At 43.5% G+C, this 18,268-nt stretch overlaps 1 protein-coding gene across 1 annotated transcript; it reads right to left on the bottom strand.

Moving 5' to 3' along the window:
* Nucleotides 1-6,757: 6,757 nt before the first annotated feature.
* On the bottom strand, nucleotides 6,758-7,563 carry LOC118666499 (chloride intracellular channel protein 4-like). The gene has a single exon (XM_036328941.1). The coding sequence runs from the start codon at nucleotides 7,532-7,534 to the stop codon at nucleotides 6,773-6,775; it is 762 nt and encodes a 253-aa protein (XP_036184834.1). The 5' UTR covers nucleotides 7,535-7,563; the 3' UTR covers nucleotides 6,758-6,772.
* Between the last annotated feature and the right edge of the window lie 10,705 nt (nucleotides 7,564-18,268).

The raw sequence follows: 18,268 nt of genomic DNA, 5'->3' as shown, positions 1-18,268 counted from the left end.
GACATCATTGGATAAATCCTCTAAACAAAAAATCAGTAGATAAATAGCAATCCTAAGTGACATACTAGATCAGATGGAATAAACTGACATCTTCAGAGTATTTCTCACAATGCTACAGAATACACATTCTTCTCAAGTTCACATGGGAGATTTTCAAAGATAGACCACATATTCAGACACGGACAAAGGCACTTCAAATTCAAGAAGATATAAATCATATCAAGCATCTTCTCAGATCACAATGGCATAAAATTAGAAATCAACTACAATAAAATCAATGAAAAAAATCAAGCACTTGGAGGTCAAATAGCATGCTATTAAACAATGATTGGGTAACCAAAGAGATCAAAGAAGAAATTAAAAGTGTCCTGGAAACAAATGACAATGAAATAACAAAAATCAAAAATCTATGGGGACACAGTGAAAGTAGTCCTGAGAGGGAAGTTCATAGCTCTACAGGCCTACCTCAAAAAAATAAAATAAAAATGGTAATAAATTATCTAACTCTACAACTTAAAGAAGTAGAAAGAGAGCAATAAGAAAAGCCCATAATAAGCAGAAGGAAGGACATAATAAATATGAGAGTTAAATAAAGGACATAGAAACAAACAAACAAAAAAATACAAAAGATCAATAAAACCAAGAGCTGGTTCTTTGAGGATAAACAACATTGATAAGCCTCCTGCCAGGCTCACAACAAAACAATGAGAGAGAACCCAAATAAATAAAATCAGAAATGAAATATGTGAAGTAATACCTGACCCCACAGACATACAAAGGATTGTAAAAAAAAAAAAAAAAAAAAAAAAAAACTGTGAACAACACTTCTAAAAAACTGGACAATCTAGAAGAAATGGACATATTCCTAGAAAAATACGACCTTCCAAAACTCAATCAGGGAGAATAAAAAAATCTGAATAGGCTGATAACTATTGATTAAATTGAAGCAGTAATCTAAAAACTTCCATCAAACAAAAGCCCTGATCTGGATGGCTTCACAGAGGAGTTTTACCAAACATCCAAAGAAGAACTAAAAGCTATCCTTCTCAGAGTATTCCAAAAAATTCAAGAGGAAGGTACACATCCAAGCTATTTCTATGAAGCCAGCATTACTTTAATACCAAAACCAGATAAGAATACTTCAAAGAACGAGAATTACAGGCCAAATCCCCGATGAACATAGATGCTAAAATCCTCAACAAAATTCTAGCAAATTCAGCATTACATTAAAGACGATACAACATGACCAATTGTTATTTATTCTGGAGATGGAAGGTTGTTACAATGTCTGCAAATTAATAAATGTGTGTGATACATCACATAAACAAATTGAGAGCAAAAATCACATGATCATATAAATTGATGCAGAAAAAACATTTGACAAAATCCAACACCCTTTCTTTTTTTTACCCCAAATTATTATTTATTTTCATGAGGGGGGAGAAAAAAGAACCTTTAATGATAGTGAACCTTTAATGTATTAAAATAAAATATATTTAATACAATAGCTGCCAGCAACATACTGGGTCCAGAGACAAAAGATAAATACAAGCATTCTTCAATAGGCTTTTATTTGCCTTTTTAAATAATTTTAAAGGAAATACTCCAATTCTATTCAACATTATGACCCGGGGAATTGAAACATTTTTCCATTATAAAAAAATAAATTTGGCAGCCCCAACATTTGATACTTTGTAAAGAATGGAATAAAAAAGCCCACATAGTATATAGATAATGAATGCTTCCCTCTCTTTGAATCAAATACTATTACAGCCAGTATAAGAAATTGGTTGATCAATCAACTTGATGAAATGTGTATAAAAATGTTCATGAAAAAAATACATATTTCTTATCATGTTTACCTTGTAGATATTTTCTAAATGGATATTTTAAATGCACAGAAATAAAAGCTATTTACATGTAACTCTGGAGAGACTCAAAACTCAACAGAAGTAAAACTGCCTAAATTCTAGAGTTGATCAATTTAGGGTAAGAATACGTGTCAGAAATGTCTTAATTGTATACAGATTGCTCAGGGGCTTAAAGATAAGTTGTCTAAACCAAAGTTACCAAGAAAAAAGTCTTATATTAATTTCATCACAAATCAACAATCTTAGTAAAAGAAGATAACAGAACTGTACAGAAAAACTGCATTTACTTTTTCTTTTTAAAGGAAGTCATCAACTGAAATGGAAAACTTTCCAACTGTTGAACACGAAAACTTCACAGAATCCCTTGGGAAACAGAGCTTCCGTTCAGACTCTAATCTCCTTGTTGGTTTAAATGAAGGTGGAAATGATGCAGTAGTTGCTGAAATAATAACAGATGATTTCCATTATATAATCCATACATCACATGAATTGTCATGTAAACTTTTATTCCCAAATCTCCTAAGATTTAAGCTATAATCTTTGTACAAATATAAGATGGGGTAAAAGAGCATTTGCTGGGATCACCCTATTTACTGCCTTTTGTCCATTTGCCAATCTCAATTTCATTAACTAATTTCCCTGATAAAAGCAATGAGGTCTTTCTACAGAGAAAAAATAATTCTGCCTTCATCAATGTTGTAACAGTCCTACCTGTTCCTTGGACATTAAGAGGGATGCATCATGGGATACATTTTTTAAAGATAGAGAACAATCAGATAAATTTTTCAAAGATAGAGAATAAATATTCAAGGTAAAAATACTTCACAATTGAGTTTTAGACTGTATTTTTCATCATTCTATTTATTCTAAGGAATGATGCTCTTTCCTCATTAGCTCTCTATTCCATACCACTTAGTCCACCATTCACTGGAAAGAACAACACCCCTTCTTTTGATTCTTTTTCACACTCTAAGCTCTGAGGCAAGGTTCAATATTACCCGGATGCCAAGTTACCACTATTTAAAAATAGGGAAAGTGATGATGGCTGTCTGTGTACTGGTGGCAGATGTAACATTTCTACCCAATGAAGCTAATGCTATAGAATTTCTCAATAGATAACCTGTAGTTCTTCTTCCTGGAACCAGATAAATCAGCATCCAATATTAATTACACAAAAGGTGGGTGCTCAAACTTTTGATCAGCAATAGAGAATTTTAAGAAAAACAAAGCAAAAAAAAAAAAATCTCCCTGAGCCAAATGGATACAATATGGAGCTTTACTTATCTTTTTGTACTAATTACTGGTACATTAAAAAAAAATGCAGTATGCTTATAAAAATCAAGTTGCTTCCATACAGCCAGTGCTTACTAAATGTTAGCATATCAAAGGGAGGAAATCATTTCTATTTTAAAGCAATATACTTAAATTCCAAAAACAGCCTATGAGAAATAGGCTTCTTAAACAAGTTAAGTATAAAAAATTACTGAAAGTTCTGTAGTAACAACCCCATCCAGAAAGTCCAATTGAAAAAAAAAGAGTAAATAAACAGCAAACTCGTTTTGTTTTCACTAAGCTCATCCTCCCTTGTTAGAGCACAAATAATTCCTGCTTTAGAACTTCAATTTAAAAAACAAACATGCAGAATGCTATTCCTCAATGTGGCTGTAGAAAAATGTAATGGAAGGAAACTCAATGGCTGACATTAGGCAAAACTGCTGTAAATACGCACTCACCATAACAACTATAATTTAGTCCAAAAGGTGTAAGCCCAAAGTCCAACAGTAAATGGGGGTGGATGGAACAGCTGCTAATCTGTGTGTTTTGTCTTATTTTCAATATAGGATGGAGAATGGCTTTTTTGGTTTCCCACATAAGCTTTATTTTTTTTAAAATAATTTTTATTTCTTAAAGTGTTAAAAGAGTATTACATATGTCTCCTTTTTTCCCCTGCTTGACATTCCCCCGGCCTCCCCTACCCTCTAGTGTCTTGTGTCCATTGGTTATTCTTATATGCATGCATATAAGTCCTTCGGTTGATCTCTTAACCCCCCCCCCAAAACCCTCCCCAGGCTTCCCACTGTAGTTTGACAGTCTGTTCAATGCTGCTCTGCCTCTGCATATACCCCTGTTCATCAGACTATACTGGTCCCCATTATCCGTTTCAACCTCACCAGGGCTGGCCCAACCTCACCGGGGCCATCCCGACCTCACCGGGGCCGTTTCAACCACACCGGGGCTGTTTCGGCCTCACCATGGCTGTCCCAACCTCACTGGGGCCGTTTCAGCCTCACCGGGGCCATTTCGACCTCACCGGGACCATTTCAACTTCACCAGAGCAGTCCTGACCTTACCAGGGCCATCCTGACCTCACCGGGGCCATTTCGGCCTCACCAGGGCCGTTTCAGCCTCACTGGGGCTGTTTCGACCTCACCAGGGCCATTTCCACCTCACCAGGGCCATCCTGACCTCACCAGGGCCGTCCCAACCTCACCAGGGCCGTCCCAACCTCACTGAGGCCGTCCCAACCTCATCGGGGCTGTCCCGACCTCACCAGGGCTGTCTCAACTGGTGCTGTACCTCACCAGGGCCGTCGTGGCCTCACTGGGGCCATCCCAACCTCACCAGGGCCGTTTCAACCTCACTGGGGCTGTTTCAGCCTCACTGGGGCTGTCCCAACCTCACCAGGGCCATCCCGACCTCACTGGGGCCATCCTTACCTCACCGGGGCTGTTTCGGCCTCACTGGGGCCGTCGCGGCCTCACTGGGGCTATCCAAGCCTTACCGGGGCCATCCCGACCTCACCGGGGCCGTCTCGACCTCACCGGGGCAGTCTTGATCTCACTGGGGCCATATCGACCTCTCCGAGGGCATCCCAACCTCACTCGGGCCGTCCCGACCTCACTGGGCCATCCCGACCTCACCAGGGCCATCCCAACCTCACTGGGGCCATCCTAGCCTCACTGGGGCAACATGAAGTTTGGTACTCTGTCCCCTGCCAGGCGGCTCCCCACCAGACACAATATCCAGGCGTTCCTGGTGGCTGAACATCCGGCACACCTGCTCGGACTTCGCCCTCCACCAAGTGCACAGACTGCCTGTCTGCCGTCCCCCAGTGTCCCATGTGAGACTGGAACTGGTGGACGTGGTTGTGCGCCTGCTGGTACAGCGGTTCCATGTCGCTGGCCCAGCCGGCCTGGCCCCAGCCTCCCCTGAACCCGACTCCACCCCACAAGCGCGTCCCTTCCGGATGCAAGGAGCCGAAATCTGCAGCCTGCTGGGTTGGGCTCTGTACTTGGTGCCTCTGCACATCCTACTCAGTCTCAATGCTCTTCTTTCTTTCCTTCCAGTTGTAGAGCTTCCACTGGGCCAGCTTTCCCATGGTTCCGTATGATAGCTGTCAGTCCCACAGTTGGTAGTTTCGATGTTGTTGTGGGAGGCAGCACGTACAAGTCTGTACTTTACACACAGGTTTGGTTCTCCTGGGTCTGCTTCCTGAGTGTGTTTCCCATGGGTGCGAGGAGTTGAAGTCTGCAATTTGTTGGGTTATGCTGCAAAAGCGCAGGTGGGTTTTTTTGTGCCACTGGCACAGTTTGGATGGGGATGTAAATTGAGTAGGGCGGGGTCTCAGGGAGTCATGAGGCGGGGCAAATAGCAATGGCGTCTCTGCGGCTCCTGGCCTCTCTGGGGCTCTGGGACTTCTCGTCCCCCAGTGCCAGCGAGAAGCTGCGCGACAGAGCCTCCCTCACTTTCCGACCGCTGCAAGGCCATGCAGCCTCTCCCCATAGGGTCTGGTGCCTCAAGATCCCAATCGAACCAGCTCAGTGGATTTGAGAGTTTGTAAAAGCACAGGTGTTTCCTCTTGTGCCTCTGGCACCCCACATAAGCTTTAGAAACAAAATTTTATTTTGATATTTTGACAAACCTTAATCTCTTTGTTAATTTTTACCTTCCTATTCATTGTACTGCTATAGCTAAGTCAACTAAATAGTAGTTTATGTAGTGTTTCTCAAAAGATCTACAAACAGCAAGATCTATGCTGACCTAAAAAAGGAGCGTTTAAAAATAAAGAAAGCAGTAATGTTCCAAATGAATGGCACTGGGCAAAGTACATTAGCAAACACCACACTGAGACAGGTACAAGGTGCCCGTTGGTTTAGTTTATATGGAGAAGATGCTCAAAAAAAGATTGAGAATATTATCCCTCCCTCTGAATTTTTAGCTTCTACATAGTGTCAGATGTTATCATTGGTGTAAAGAATAAATGCCTTGTACAAAAAAAATCCATGTACAAAAACATGTACAAATCAGAATAGCAAAATCTGTAGTGACTTCCTGTGGAAGGCTCTCTCCTCTGGTGGTGAAACCTTTTGCACTTCTCCAGGATAGACTAAACTGAAACAGAGGGTTTTGATACAGTAGCAATCCTTTCATATACTCTTACTAAATATAAAATTCCAAAAATACATAGTATCCCTTGTACCATGCATTATGCACCAGTTTGGGGCTGACTGATGAGGTCATGCTCACTAGTTTTAACAGTTAAACATTGCACCTCAAAAGTCCTACCATCTATACACAGTGAAAGGACAAAATGGGGAGGGCTCTAGAGATAGGAAACTACCGCTAAAGTAAAAAGTTTGTGATGAACTGTCTCCAAATTAGAAGAAAGTAGGATATGGGGTAGAGGAGGTAGACAGGGTAAAATAATTTTAAAATAATACTGCATAGGAGTGTATGTTTAAAGATAGCTACTCTATCTTATCTATCCTTTATCCTAATCTTGAGTAACTGCCATGTTCATGCAAAATAAAATTTCTATTTTATAGTAAGAGGAGCAGTCTGTTAGAAAAAGCATATTCTTAATCAGGAAGCGATGTGAAGACCTCTCCATAAGTGCTGTTTTACTTGGTCAGTCTTTTGGCTACATCATTATATGCTATTTCAACATCCTTATCACTGGGGCAGGTATTGGTGAACTTGTCCCTACTATAAGCATTAGTTAAGTATCTCCAGATGCCAGTCATTCTTTTTGGAATATCAAAGTTGCGATATTTTTTGGCCACCACCTTCACAATGTGCAGTTTGGACAGCAGGTTGCAATCAGCCAATGTCATTTCATTGCCATCCAGAAATTTACGTGTGGAACACTTAATGTCCTCCATGCTATTCTCATCAATTTCGTCAGGGAGGGGAGAATTCAGATATTCATCCAATTTCTGCAGTGTCTTCATGAGACCCCTCTCCAATGCTTCATTAGCCTCTGGCCTTGAATTCTTAATATATGCAGAGAACTTGGCAAAGATGTCCATCCCAGCAGTATTTGATTCTGGGTGCTTTGGCGAAAGCTTTAAGTACTTGGGAGGGCATAAGACTTCTTCAAGAAATTCTTCAATTTTATTTACATCTGTTTTGACTTCGTTGTTGAAAGTTATAAATGGTGGATGGGTCCCAGGAGCCAAGTTCTGCAGGTCTACAGGCTTCCTTTTCAGGTCAACAGTTGTGACGCTAAATACAACTCCTTTGAGCCAAAGAATCATGAAGAGCCTCTGGGAAAAGGGGCAGTTTCCTATGCTTTCACCATCACTGCCAGCCTTGACGAAGAGCTCAATGATGGGCTCTTTGTCCTCCTCCTTCAGCCCGTTCAGCGGCATCGACAACGCCATGGCCGGTTCGATGAGACTCCGCGGATAATGGTAGCTGCAGCTGCCTCTGCTCCTGGGATGCTCAGTGTGGGTTCCTGCTGTGCAGCACCTTCCTGGATGGTCCGATAATGGTCCCGGCATAGCGCTCGCCTCCGCCTTGGCTGCTCAGCACCACCCATCGCCTGGCGCGCGACTCCCAACACTCTTTCTTGATAAAAACTCTCAGCAAAGTGAAAATGGAGGGCTCATACATTAACATAATAAAAGCCTTATATGACCAATCTACAGCCAACATCATACTCAATGGACAAAAACTAAAACATTTCCCTTAAGAACTGGAACAAGACAGAGATACCCAACTTCACCACTCTGGTTCAACATAGTACTGGAAGGATAGCCATTGCTATCAGACAAGAAGAAGATATAAAAAGGCAACCAAAATAGAAAAGAAGTAAAACTGTCATTATTCGCAGATGATATGATATTGTACATAGAAGACCCTGAAGACTCCATACAAAAAAATTGGAGACTTAATAAATGAATTTGGCAATGTAGCAGGATACAAAATTAACACTCTGAAATTTAGGGCTTTTTTGTATGCTAATAATGAACTCACAGAAAGAGAAACTAAAAAAACTATCCAATTTACCATTGCAACAAAAAAATTAAGATACCTAAGCATAAACTTAACTAAGGAGGTAAAAGACCTGTACTTGGAAAACTACAGGATATTGAAAAAAAAGAGATAGAGGGAGACATAAACAAATGAAAGAATATACCATTTTTATGGATTGGTACAATCAACATCATAAAAATGTCCATATTTCCCAAATCAATTTATAGATTCAATGCAATCCCCATTAAAATACCAATGGCATATTTCAAAGACCTAGAACAAACTCTCCAAAAATTAGTCTGGAATAAAAAATGAACCCGAATAGTCACAGCAATCTGAGAAAGAAGAAAGTTGGAGGAATCACAATACCAGATGTCAAGCTATATTACAAAGCCACTATTCTCAAAACTGCCTGGTACTGGCACAAGAACAGACATATAGACCAATGGAACAGAACGGAGAACCCAGAAATCAACCCAAGACATTATGCTCAATTAATATTCAACCAAGGGGGCAAGAGTATACAATGGAGTCAAGGCAGTCTCTTCAATAAATGGTGTTGGGTAAATTGTACAGGTACTTGCAAAAAAAAAAAAAAGAAATTAGACCACCAACTTACACCATACACAAAAATAAATTCAAAATAGATAAAGGGCTTAAATATTAGATGGGAAACCATAAAAATCTTAGAAGAATCCATAGGCAGCAAAATATCACACATATGTCATACAAATTTCTTTACCTATACAGCTCCTAGGACAATGGAAACTGAAGACAAAAAAACAAATGGGACTACGTCAAAATAAAAAGCTTCTGCACAGCAAAAGAAACCATCAACAAAACAACAAGAGAGCCCACTGCATGGGAGAACATATTTGCCAATATTATATCAGAAAAGGGTTTAATCTCCAAAATTTATATGGAACTCATACAACTTAACAAAAGGAAAATAAACAAACCAATCAAAAATGGGCAAAGGACTTTTCGAAAGAGGACATACAGATGTCCAAGAGACATATGAAAATATGCTCAAAGTCACTAATCATCCAAGAGGTGCAAATGAAAACAACAATGAGGTTATCATCAACAAATCAACAAAGAACAGGTGCTGGCGAGGATGTAAAAAAAAAAAAAGGAACCCTCCTGCACTGCTGGTGAGAATGCAAATTGGTGCAGCCTCTTTGGAAAACAGTATGGAGTTTCCTCCAAAAATTAAAAATGGAAATCCCATTTTACCCATTAATACCACTTCTATGAATATATCCCAAGAAATCAGAAACACCATTAAGAAAGGACATATGCACCCCTATATTCACAGCAGCACAATTCACGATAGCTAAGATTTGGAAACAGCCTAAGTGCTCATCAGCATATGAGTGAATTAAAAACCTGTGGTACATCTACACAATGGAATACTATGCTGCTGTAAAAAAGAAGGAACTCTTACCATTTGCAACAGCATGGATGGAATTGGAGAGCATTATGCTAAGTGAAATATGCCAGTCAGAGAAAGATAAATATCATATGATCTCACTCATTTGTGGAATATGATGAACATAAACTGATGAATAAAAATATATCCAGAGACATAGAAGCATCAAACAATATATAACCTCATAAAGAAGGTGGTAGGTGGTTGGGGATGGTTAAGAAATTAACCAAAGGATTTGTATGCATGCATATAAGCATAACCCATGGACACAGACAGTAGGGGGTGAGGGTGTACTGGGGAGTGGGGATGGCCGGGGAGAAGTCAATGGGGGAAAAGAACACATATGTAATACTTTAAACAATAAATAATTTAAATTAAAAAAGAAAAACATGAGCTAAACATAGCCTGCTTACAGAAAAGTCCTTTCAAATATTATGCTACAAACAAGGTGAAAATTAAAAGAAGGAATAGATAAATGGTACAAATATTACTCATGAAAAAGGAAGGAAAGACTTTATTGATAGAAAATACATTAAACTTCAGAACACAGACACGAATATTATATAGGAATAAATAGTCACTCTAGTTTCTGACTCTGCAAGACTGTCAATAAAGACTATTTCTACATGTGGGGTTCAAGGTTCCTTCTCCTGGAATGAAAGCATGCAGTGATAATCTGATAGATCCTCCTTATCTGCAGATTGAACATCTCTTGTGAGGCAATGAGGTGCTCAGGTAAATTCTGCATGGATTATACAGCATCAGTCACTGAGATTGTTTAAGATACTTTTGTGGTGATTTTTCAAGCTTATATCATGTACTGTAGCTGCAATTTGCAATTTCAAAGCTCAGGGGAAATTTTTACGTTTTGGTAACTTCAAGTCAAATGATGAGAGAAAAATAAAACATTGGTTCAGAGGGTTGTAGCCCGAAGATTTAAGAAAACTAGAAAAATTCAGGATCCAGTCTATTTATAAGTGGAAAATGAAACTTTCAAGATAATTTGAACAAGAATCTGATACCCACAAAATGTGTTATAAATACTTTTGAAACACAATTTCTCCTCCTAAAATCACCCTTATTTATATTAAAGTTAGCCAAATTAAGACTATTGCTGCATTAAATCCAGTTTTAATTTGGCCTGATTATTTCCATAAACACAAGATTAGCAATTGACCATATAAGCTCTCCTAAATCTGTTTTGCTGCAATCTCATAAGGAAAATTGAACTTTAGTTAGCTTTTCTTGGAGAGGAAACCAAGCCACATAGTGGCCTTCACATTTTGACTGCAGTACTCATAGTTTTTGGTAAATTCCTCTAGTTTCTTAGTCCCTCAAAATGTCTTGAGGTTCTTTCTTTTCCATCTCCCAGGAAAGCAACCTTTGTTCCTTCCCTGAAAAGAATGTCATGAACCATGTGAGTAAGCAAGGTATCAGGCTATTTTTTAAAAGGCTTTTATAGGCTTCAAAGTCAATCTTAAATCCTTAAAGGTTTCTGGTGACATCCAGGGTCTAGGCATGTTTCTCCCAAACATGAGATTCCAGTCAAAGTCTTGGTTAATAAAACCACTTTCCAGTTGTGTCCTTTATAAAGAAAACAGATTCTTATCCTATATAATAAAAGGCCAGGGACTATAAGCATAATGACCGGAACGACTGTTCGACCAGTCGCCATGAGATGCATTGACCACCTCAGGGTCCCTCCCCACCAGCCCATGAGCGGTGGTGGCAGGATGGCAAGCAGCAAGCAGCAAGCAGCGGTGGGCAGGGCAGTGAGTGCTGAGCAGTGGTGGGTGGGGTGTGGTGGTGAGCAGCAAGCGGTGAGTGGTGGCGGGTTTCTTGATGAGTGGCGAGCGGCAGTGAGTGAAGAGTGGCGGCGGGCAGGGCAGTGAGCAGCGGTAAGCAGCAGTGAGCTACTCATGCACAATTTCATGTGCTGAGCTTCTAATCCTATCTAATAAAAGAGAAACATGGTAATTGGCGTACGACCGCTACCCTTCCCATTGGCTAATCAGGGCAATATGCAAATTAAGTGCCAGCCAAGAAGGCGGCCGGCAGCCAGGCAGCTTGAAACTAACATGAGGCTTGCTTGCTTCAGTGATGGAGGACTGCAACGTTCCCCGCCTGCCTTGCAGGCCTCTGAGCCTGCAGTTTCAAACATTGTAACAAATATAGATGCTAAACAAAACCCCAGAAACCAGCTTTCAGTGAGCCGGGATCTCAGAGCTGGAGTTGATACAGAGTTTTGATTATAGAACCGAAACAAACCAGATACCTGCTTTCAGGAGCGGAGGCCTAAGAGCTGGAGCCTCAGAGCTAAAGCTGGCCCAGAATAAAAAGAAAAGAAAAAAAGAAGCACTTGGGAGCTTCAGTCCCAGCCTGAAAACAGCCCTCAGCCCCTCACCCAGACTGGCCAGGCACCCCAGTGGGGACCCCCACCCTGAAGGGTGTGTAACCAGCTGCAAACAGCCATCATCCCCTCACCCTGGTTGGCCAGGCACCCCAGTGGGGACCCCCACCCTGATCCAGGACACCCTTCAGGGCAAACCAGCCAGCCCCCACCCATGTACCAGGCCTCTATTCTATATAGTAAAAGGGTAATATGCCTCCCAGCACTGGGATCAGCAGAGCTGAGAGGTTTCCCGGCACCGGGATCAGCATGACAGGGGGCAGCGCCCAAACCCCCTGATCGCCCTGCGCTTCTGTGTGTGACAGGGGGTGGGGCCACAACCTCCCTATCCACCCTGCTCTGTGTGTGACAGGGTGCGGCGCCCCAACCCTCCCCCACCCCCCACGGGCCCTGCTCTGTGTGTGACGGGGTAGAGCCATAACCTCCCCATCAGCCCTGCCCTGAGTGTGAGAGTGGCAGTGCCCCAACCACTTGATCGGCCCTGCACTGTGGGTGATAGAGGGCGTTGCCCCAACCCCTGATCTGCCCTGCCCTGAGTGTGACAGGTGGCGGTGCTCCAACTCCCCTATCGGCCCTGCTCTGTGCATGACAGGGTACGGAGCCCCAACCCCCCTGATGGGCCCTGCTCTGTGCGTAACAGGGGTTGGTGCCGCAACCTCCCCATCAACCCTGCCTTGAGTGTGACAGGGGGCGGTGCCCCAACCCCTCAATCGGCCCTACCCTGAGCGTGACTGAGGGTGGCATCACAACCTCCCGATCCGCCCTGCTCTGTGCATGACAGGGGAAGGCGCCCCAACTCCCCAATCGGCCCTGCTCTGAGCCCGACCAGGGGCTGCACCTAGGGATTGGGCCTGCCCTCTGCCACCCGGGAGCAGGCCTAAGCCAGCAGGTCGTTATCTCCCAAGGGGTCCCAGACTGCGAGAGGGCACAGGCCAGGCTGAGGGGCCCCCCCTTCCCCCTGAGCGCACAAATTTCTGTGCACCGGGCCTCTAGTCTATATATATAAAAGCCTAAGCAACCGAAATGACAGGAACGACTGGAATGACCAGTCACTATGATGTGCACTGACCACCAGGGGGTAGATGCTCAACACAGGAGCTGCCCCCTGGTGGTCAGTGCATTCCCACAGTCAACCTCCCCCAGCCAGCCAACCTCCCCCAGGCTGGCAGGACCACATTGTCCAATTGTGGCCTCCTGGCCAACCTCCTGTGTTCCCTCCCCCTCAGCGGGCCAACCTCCTGTTGTCCTTCCTCCCATCTGACAGGCCCTGATCACCTGATTGGGACCCATCCCGAGACGGGGAACCAGAGGTGGGTGGTGGTGGACACAGACCCTTTCCCAGGGGGTCCAAGGGCCAGCTCCCTCCTTGGGGCTGGCTGCCAACATCCTGTGCCCCATCCCTCTCCCTGGCTGGCAGGACCCAATGGGCCCACCGCCCACCCACTACAGTGGGAGTGCAGTGGCGAGGGAAGGAGGAGGGTGTGGGGTGGGGCAGGAGGGGAACCACGCGATGGCAGGGTGCCAACGATGGCGATGTCGGCTCCTGGCCTGGCAACCAGCACTTCCTCTCTAGTCTGGCCCTGATCGGCCTGGCCCTGATCGGCCTGGCCCCGATTGGCCCTGATTGCCGGCCAGGCCTTGGAACCCCACCCGTGCACAAATTTTGTGCACCAGGCCTCTAGCCTATATATATAAAAGCCTAAGCGATCGTTACAACCAAACAACCAGAATGGTTGACAACCGGTCGAGCAGTCACTATGACACACACTGACCACCAGGGGGCAGACACTCAATGCAGGACTGCCCCCTGGTTGTCAGTGCACTCCCACAGCCAGGCTCCCATGGCCAGCCAACCTCCCCCTGGCTGGCAAACCTCCTGTGGCCCCTCCTGTGTCTCTTCCCATCATCTGGCAGGCTCTGTCTGGCAGGCCCCAGCTAGTCTGGCCTCAATTGGGACTGGGCAAGATGGCCATGATAGGCCCTGATCACCAGCCAGGCCTAGGGACCCCACCCGTGCATGAGTTTTGTGCACTGGGCCTCTAGTTGAACTTATAAATTCTAAAGGGATAAGTAGGGAGAAAAATTTAAATGGTCTAATATTGCTTATCCTTACTAATAAAAGCCTAAGTGATCGTCACGCTATGATGCCCTCACACTGTCACAAGATGGCTGCACGCTCAGCAGGCACACGCAGTTGGGCAGGGCTGGGCTTGATGCTGCGTGCGCAGCATGGAGCCTGCCTGGGCGTCTCACCTCTTCCCGGCTACATGTGGCAAGGCTTGTCTGGGGTTCCTGGGGGTCCTGACTCCTGGATCTGTGCAGCACAGAGGCGGGAACCCTGGCACCAGCCTACCTCTTTGGGGAAAACCATTGAGAAGCCCCAGATGTGTGGGCAGGGCCTACCTCTTTGGGGCGATCAATCGTGGGGCTCCCGTACTGTGACAGGGCACAGGCCAGGCTGGTGGACACTTGCCCCCCCCCCGAGTGTATGAATTTTGTGCAGCAGGCCTCTAGTCAAGGTATAATTCACCAAATTGTAAACAAGCAAAGAAACAAACAAATATGTTTCATTATATCTGGTATACAAACAAAAAAAGATTTAAAAATAAGCAATATTTTAACAAATGCATAAAAATAATAATTATCTTTAGTTTTCCAATCCCATACCCAATTTTTATTTCACTGATTATTTGCCAGTATGTCCATGAGTCCACTTATTCCTTAGAGATGTATACATTTTCATCCAGTTCAAAAATATGATCTGAACATTTATTCTCAGTACCCATATTTTAAAATAAGTCAGAGTCCGTTCCATTGATCTTTTTGAAGATGTAACATATTTGCAAATGCATCAGAGTAGAACAATAAATGACTCCAAATAACAAAATAAATTAAAATGACATGGTTATAGATTTACATATGATGGAACTGTCAAAGGAATTTGCTTTTTTGTAACAGTGATACATGGAATTGGGTGAGCTCAGACTCTCTTCACAGGTTTTTGTCTCATGAAGTTTGAAGAATAAATTTGAGGACTAAAAGGCTTTTTTTTTTTTTTTAGTAAAAGTGTGAAAATTAAAAAGCCATTCTCTATTTCCTTCAAAATGCATCTCCATGCCTTATACTTTCTATAATCCCACTGTCTCATTTTTAACTAATAACTCATAATTTTCTTTCTAGTTACCAAGAAAAGCAAATAACCAGCATCCTTAGATTGATTCTTAGGAACATATTTCAAACATTTAGTTTCAAAGTACACTTTTCATAAAGCAGAAGACCTTATAACGGTTCTAAATCCACTTTACAGACTTTGGCAATAAAGACAAAGCAGGTGATCTAGCAATCAATGGGCTAACAGCTGAAAAAGGAAGGTGAAAGAGAACTGCTTGCTTAATGCAGCAGCTGCTTCAGACAGCAGCTACAGCCAAAATAAGTGGCCTGTGGGCCTGGCAACATCTCCAAAACTACAAAGGGGACAGTGAGAAGGCTAAGGAGTCTGCTTACTTACTACTTGGTGTGGAGAGAAGATACTGCAAATCTGAATTGGGTGAGCTCGAACTCTCCTCCCAGGTTCTTGCCTCATGAAGTTTGAAGAATAAATTTGTGGACTAAAAGACTTTATTTTTTAATAAAAGTGTGGAAATTTATTGGAAGCATATCACACTTGTGAGTTGGGAGGGGTTCCCAAGTGGGTAATCAGTGAAGCTTCTTTGTCTCAAGGTTTATAAATGCTGGCAGCTCTTTGTCTATATACGCTACCTTCTAATTAGACCCCCTTCTCCATTTTATGTTCCCTGTGCTCTTCCAATTGGCTCTTCCACTCCCTTTTCCTTACATGGTATTAATTCCAAAGTTTCAAAGCCCACCTGATGCCCCCCTCTTCTTCTTCTTCCCCTTATCCTATAACATTCCTCCATCCCCTGTGTACGTGAGAGAAACATTCTGGTACCTTGTAGCTATCTCTGCCCATTGCATATCTCTTCTTCTCCCATGGACCCCCTTCCCTAAAACTGCCTTCCCTGTCTCTAAACTCCTTTTAACAGTATGTTAAGATAACAATTATATAATTTCTAGAACATACACTTTAGTAATAAACCTATATGTATACAAATATAACATAATTATTATTCTTGAGAGCTTGTTTGGAGGTTCTAGCAGGGGAGCGCAGCTACTCGTATACCCCTGACTGAAGACCGGTCCTCTCCTCGGGGGGGAAGGTCGTCCTCCTCGACCGAGCGCGCAGCCTCGGGAGGGACGCACATGGATCGGTGAGGGAGGAGGGGGACACCCGCCTAGCCAGCCAGATCAGCCGAATCAACCCTGGCGATCAATGGGGTGACAGATGTCGCAGCCAGATCGCCCTCACATCCTATTATTCTTTATTTGATGAAATTTCTTATGCACTTCAATTATAGTGGTACCAATTTGTTAAAAAACCAAATCCCTTTTTCCATTAGAAAAAAATGTAAATTGAAGTAATCTGTTCCAGACCCCAGATTATTCCTTGTTTAAACATTTCTTATATACAGTGCATGTCTAATGCACTGTTTAATCCTATATAATAAAAGGCTAATATGCAAATAGATCAAATAGTGAAACAACCAGAACAACCAAACAACCGGCCACTATGACATGTGCTGACCACCAGGAAGTATGTACGGAACATGGTAGGCATTGGCCGCGGTGAGATATTGGAGCAGGTGAGTGGGGGCACCAGACCAAGGCAGGGTACCAGTTGCTGTCATTAGGGTGAGCTTCTAATGGTTACTGAAAATTCTTTGCTCCCACACACCACAGTCCTACCCAGCACTTGCACCTGCTGCCGATGCTGACCCCGCTCCCACCTGCTGCCTGTGCCAGAGCTACTGCTCACACCCACTGCTGGTTCCCGGTGCCAGTCCCAATCACTCAGCACCGTCAGCAGATACAAGCAGCAGCTGCAAGCCCTGATCGCCCCTGAGGGCTTCTCCACCTCCCCCTGCTACTGAGGGGCAATTGGGGCAGCAGCCACCACTTGCACCCACTGACAGCACTGGCTCCACTTGCACCTGATGCTGATGCTGGGCCCCAATTGGTCCACGCCATCAGTGGGTGGGACCGGTGGCAGACAGGGTACCGGGGGCATAGTGGCAGGGGCCGGGCAGGGGGGCAGAGGATGGGCCGAGACCCGCACCTGTGCTACCACAGCCTTTAGGCCCACAGTTCCTTTTAAAGTGCATAAATTCCTGCACTGGGCCCCTGGTTTATAAATAAACACATATTTTCATAAATTTATGGAACCACCCCCTACTTGCCTCAAATAAATGTTTCATATATCACTGCCTCTGAAATGCTGTCACCTGCTAACTGCTTTTCCTTTATCCACATAAATAACAGTTTTTCCACCTATTTAATTGCATGTGATGTTTGTTTTGTGAGCATTTTTAGACCCTTACCAATATTAGCATTCTTGATGGCCTCTTTGTTTTTAAATTGTGCTAATCTTGATTTCAACAGCAACAAAAGCATTCTTTTCTTTGTTACCTGAGAGGAGGTTTTTGTCATGGTGAGGTATCAGCATTAAAGTGCTGTCAGGTCTAAATGTGTGTCAGGTCTAAAAGTGAAGTTTTGGTGGACAACCCAGACATTTCTTCAGTGACCAAATTGGTTGAGAACTGAATAGTTTGAAATGGGAGACTTCGGGGAACTGAGGTTTGGACTGTATGTAAAATAGGCCTAATTAGTTTTAAATTTCTCCTTTATAAGGAGAGGAAACAAATCCTACTGATATTTCAAGGGGCTCCTAGGAAAACAAAAAGTCTCTTAAAATATAAATGCCGGGAAGGGTGGAGAAAGGCCATTTGTTGCACCTGTGTGGTAACTCCTGCTACTGAAATGGTTGCCTGTCTTCTTTTGACCATTTTTGTATTTAGCACCAAATAAGTGTCTCTTCTATCAATTAAGAAATCATCAATTTGTTCCCCACTGTCACCTGTACTTGACACCTGAGGTGTGTCTTCAGGTGAACTCTGAGGAGGAGCACTAAGACTGCCTCTATCACTACTACCTGTGTGACTTGTGGGGCTGACACTGCAAGGGCCAGATGAAGCAAGAGTGGGAACTGCACACCCACTGGCCAGTGCCTGGTGGCAAGAAGGACAGAATCACACAGAAGCTACTCAATGGCCAGCACAAGCTGCAGCCCCAGCCACACACTTACCTTTCCTCTCTCTGGACACCAAAGGACCTGATAAAAGCACTTTCTCTGACTCCAGCTGTAACTGTGGTGCTAAGGAGGAAGGAATCCTTGTTGGTCAA

Source organism: Myotis myotis, unplaced genomic scaffold (assembly GCF_014108235.1).
Source record: "Myotis myotis isolate mMyoMyo1 unplaced genomic scaffold, mMyoMyo1.p scaffold_m19_p_11, whole genome shotgun sequence".
NCBI classification, from domain to species: Eukaryota; Metazoa; Chordata; class Mammalia; order Chiroptera; family Vespertilionidae; genus Myotis; species Myotis myotis.
Note: the sequence above shows the minus strand (reverse complement) of the source record. Positions and strands in the feature narration are given on the sequence as shown.

Coding starts and splice junctions, on each gene's coding strand:
- LOC118666499 (XM_036328941.1), bottom strand. CDS start 7,534: ATGGCGTTGTCGATGCCGCTGAACGGGCTGAAGGAGGAGGACAAAGAG.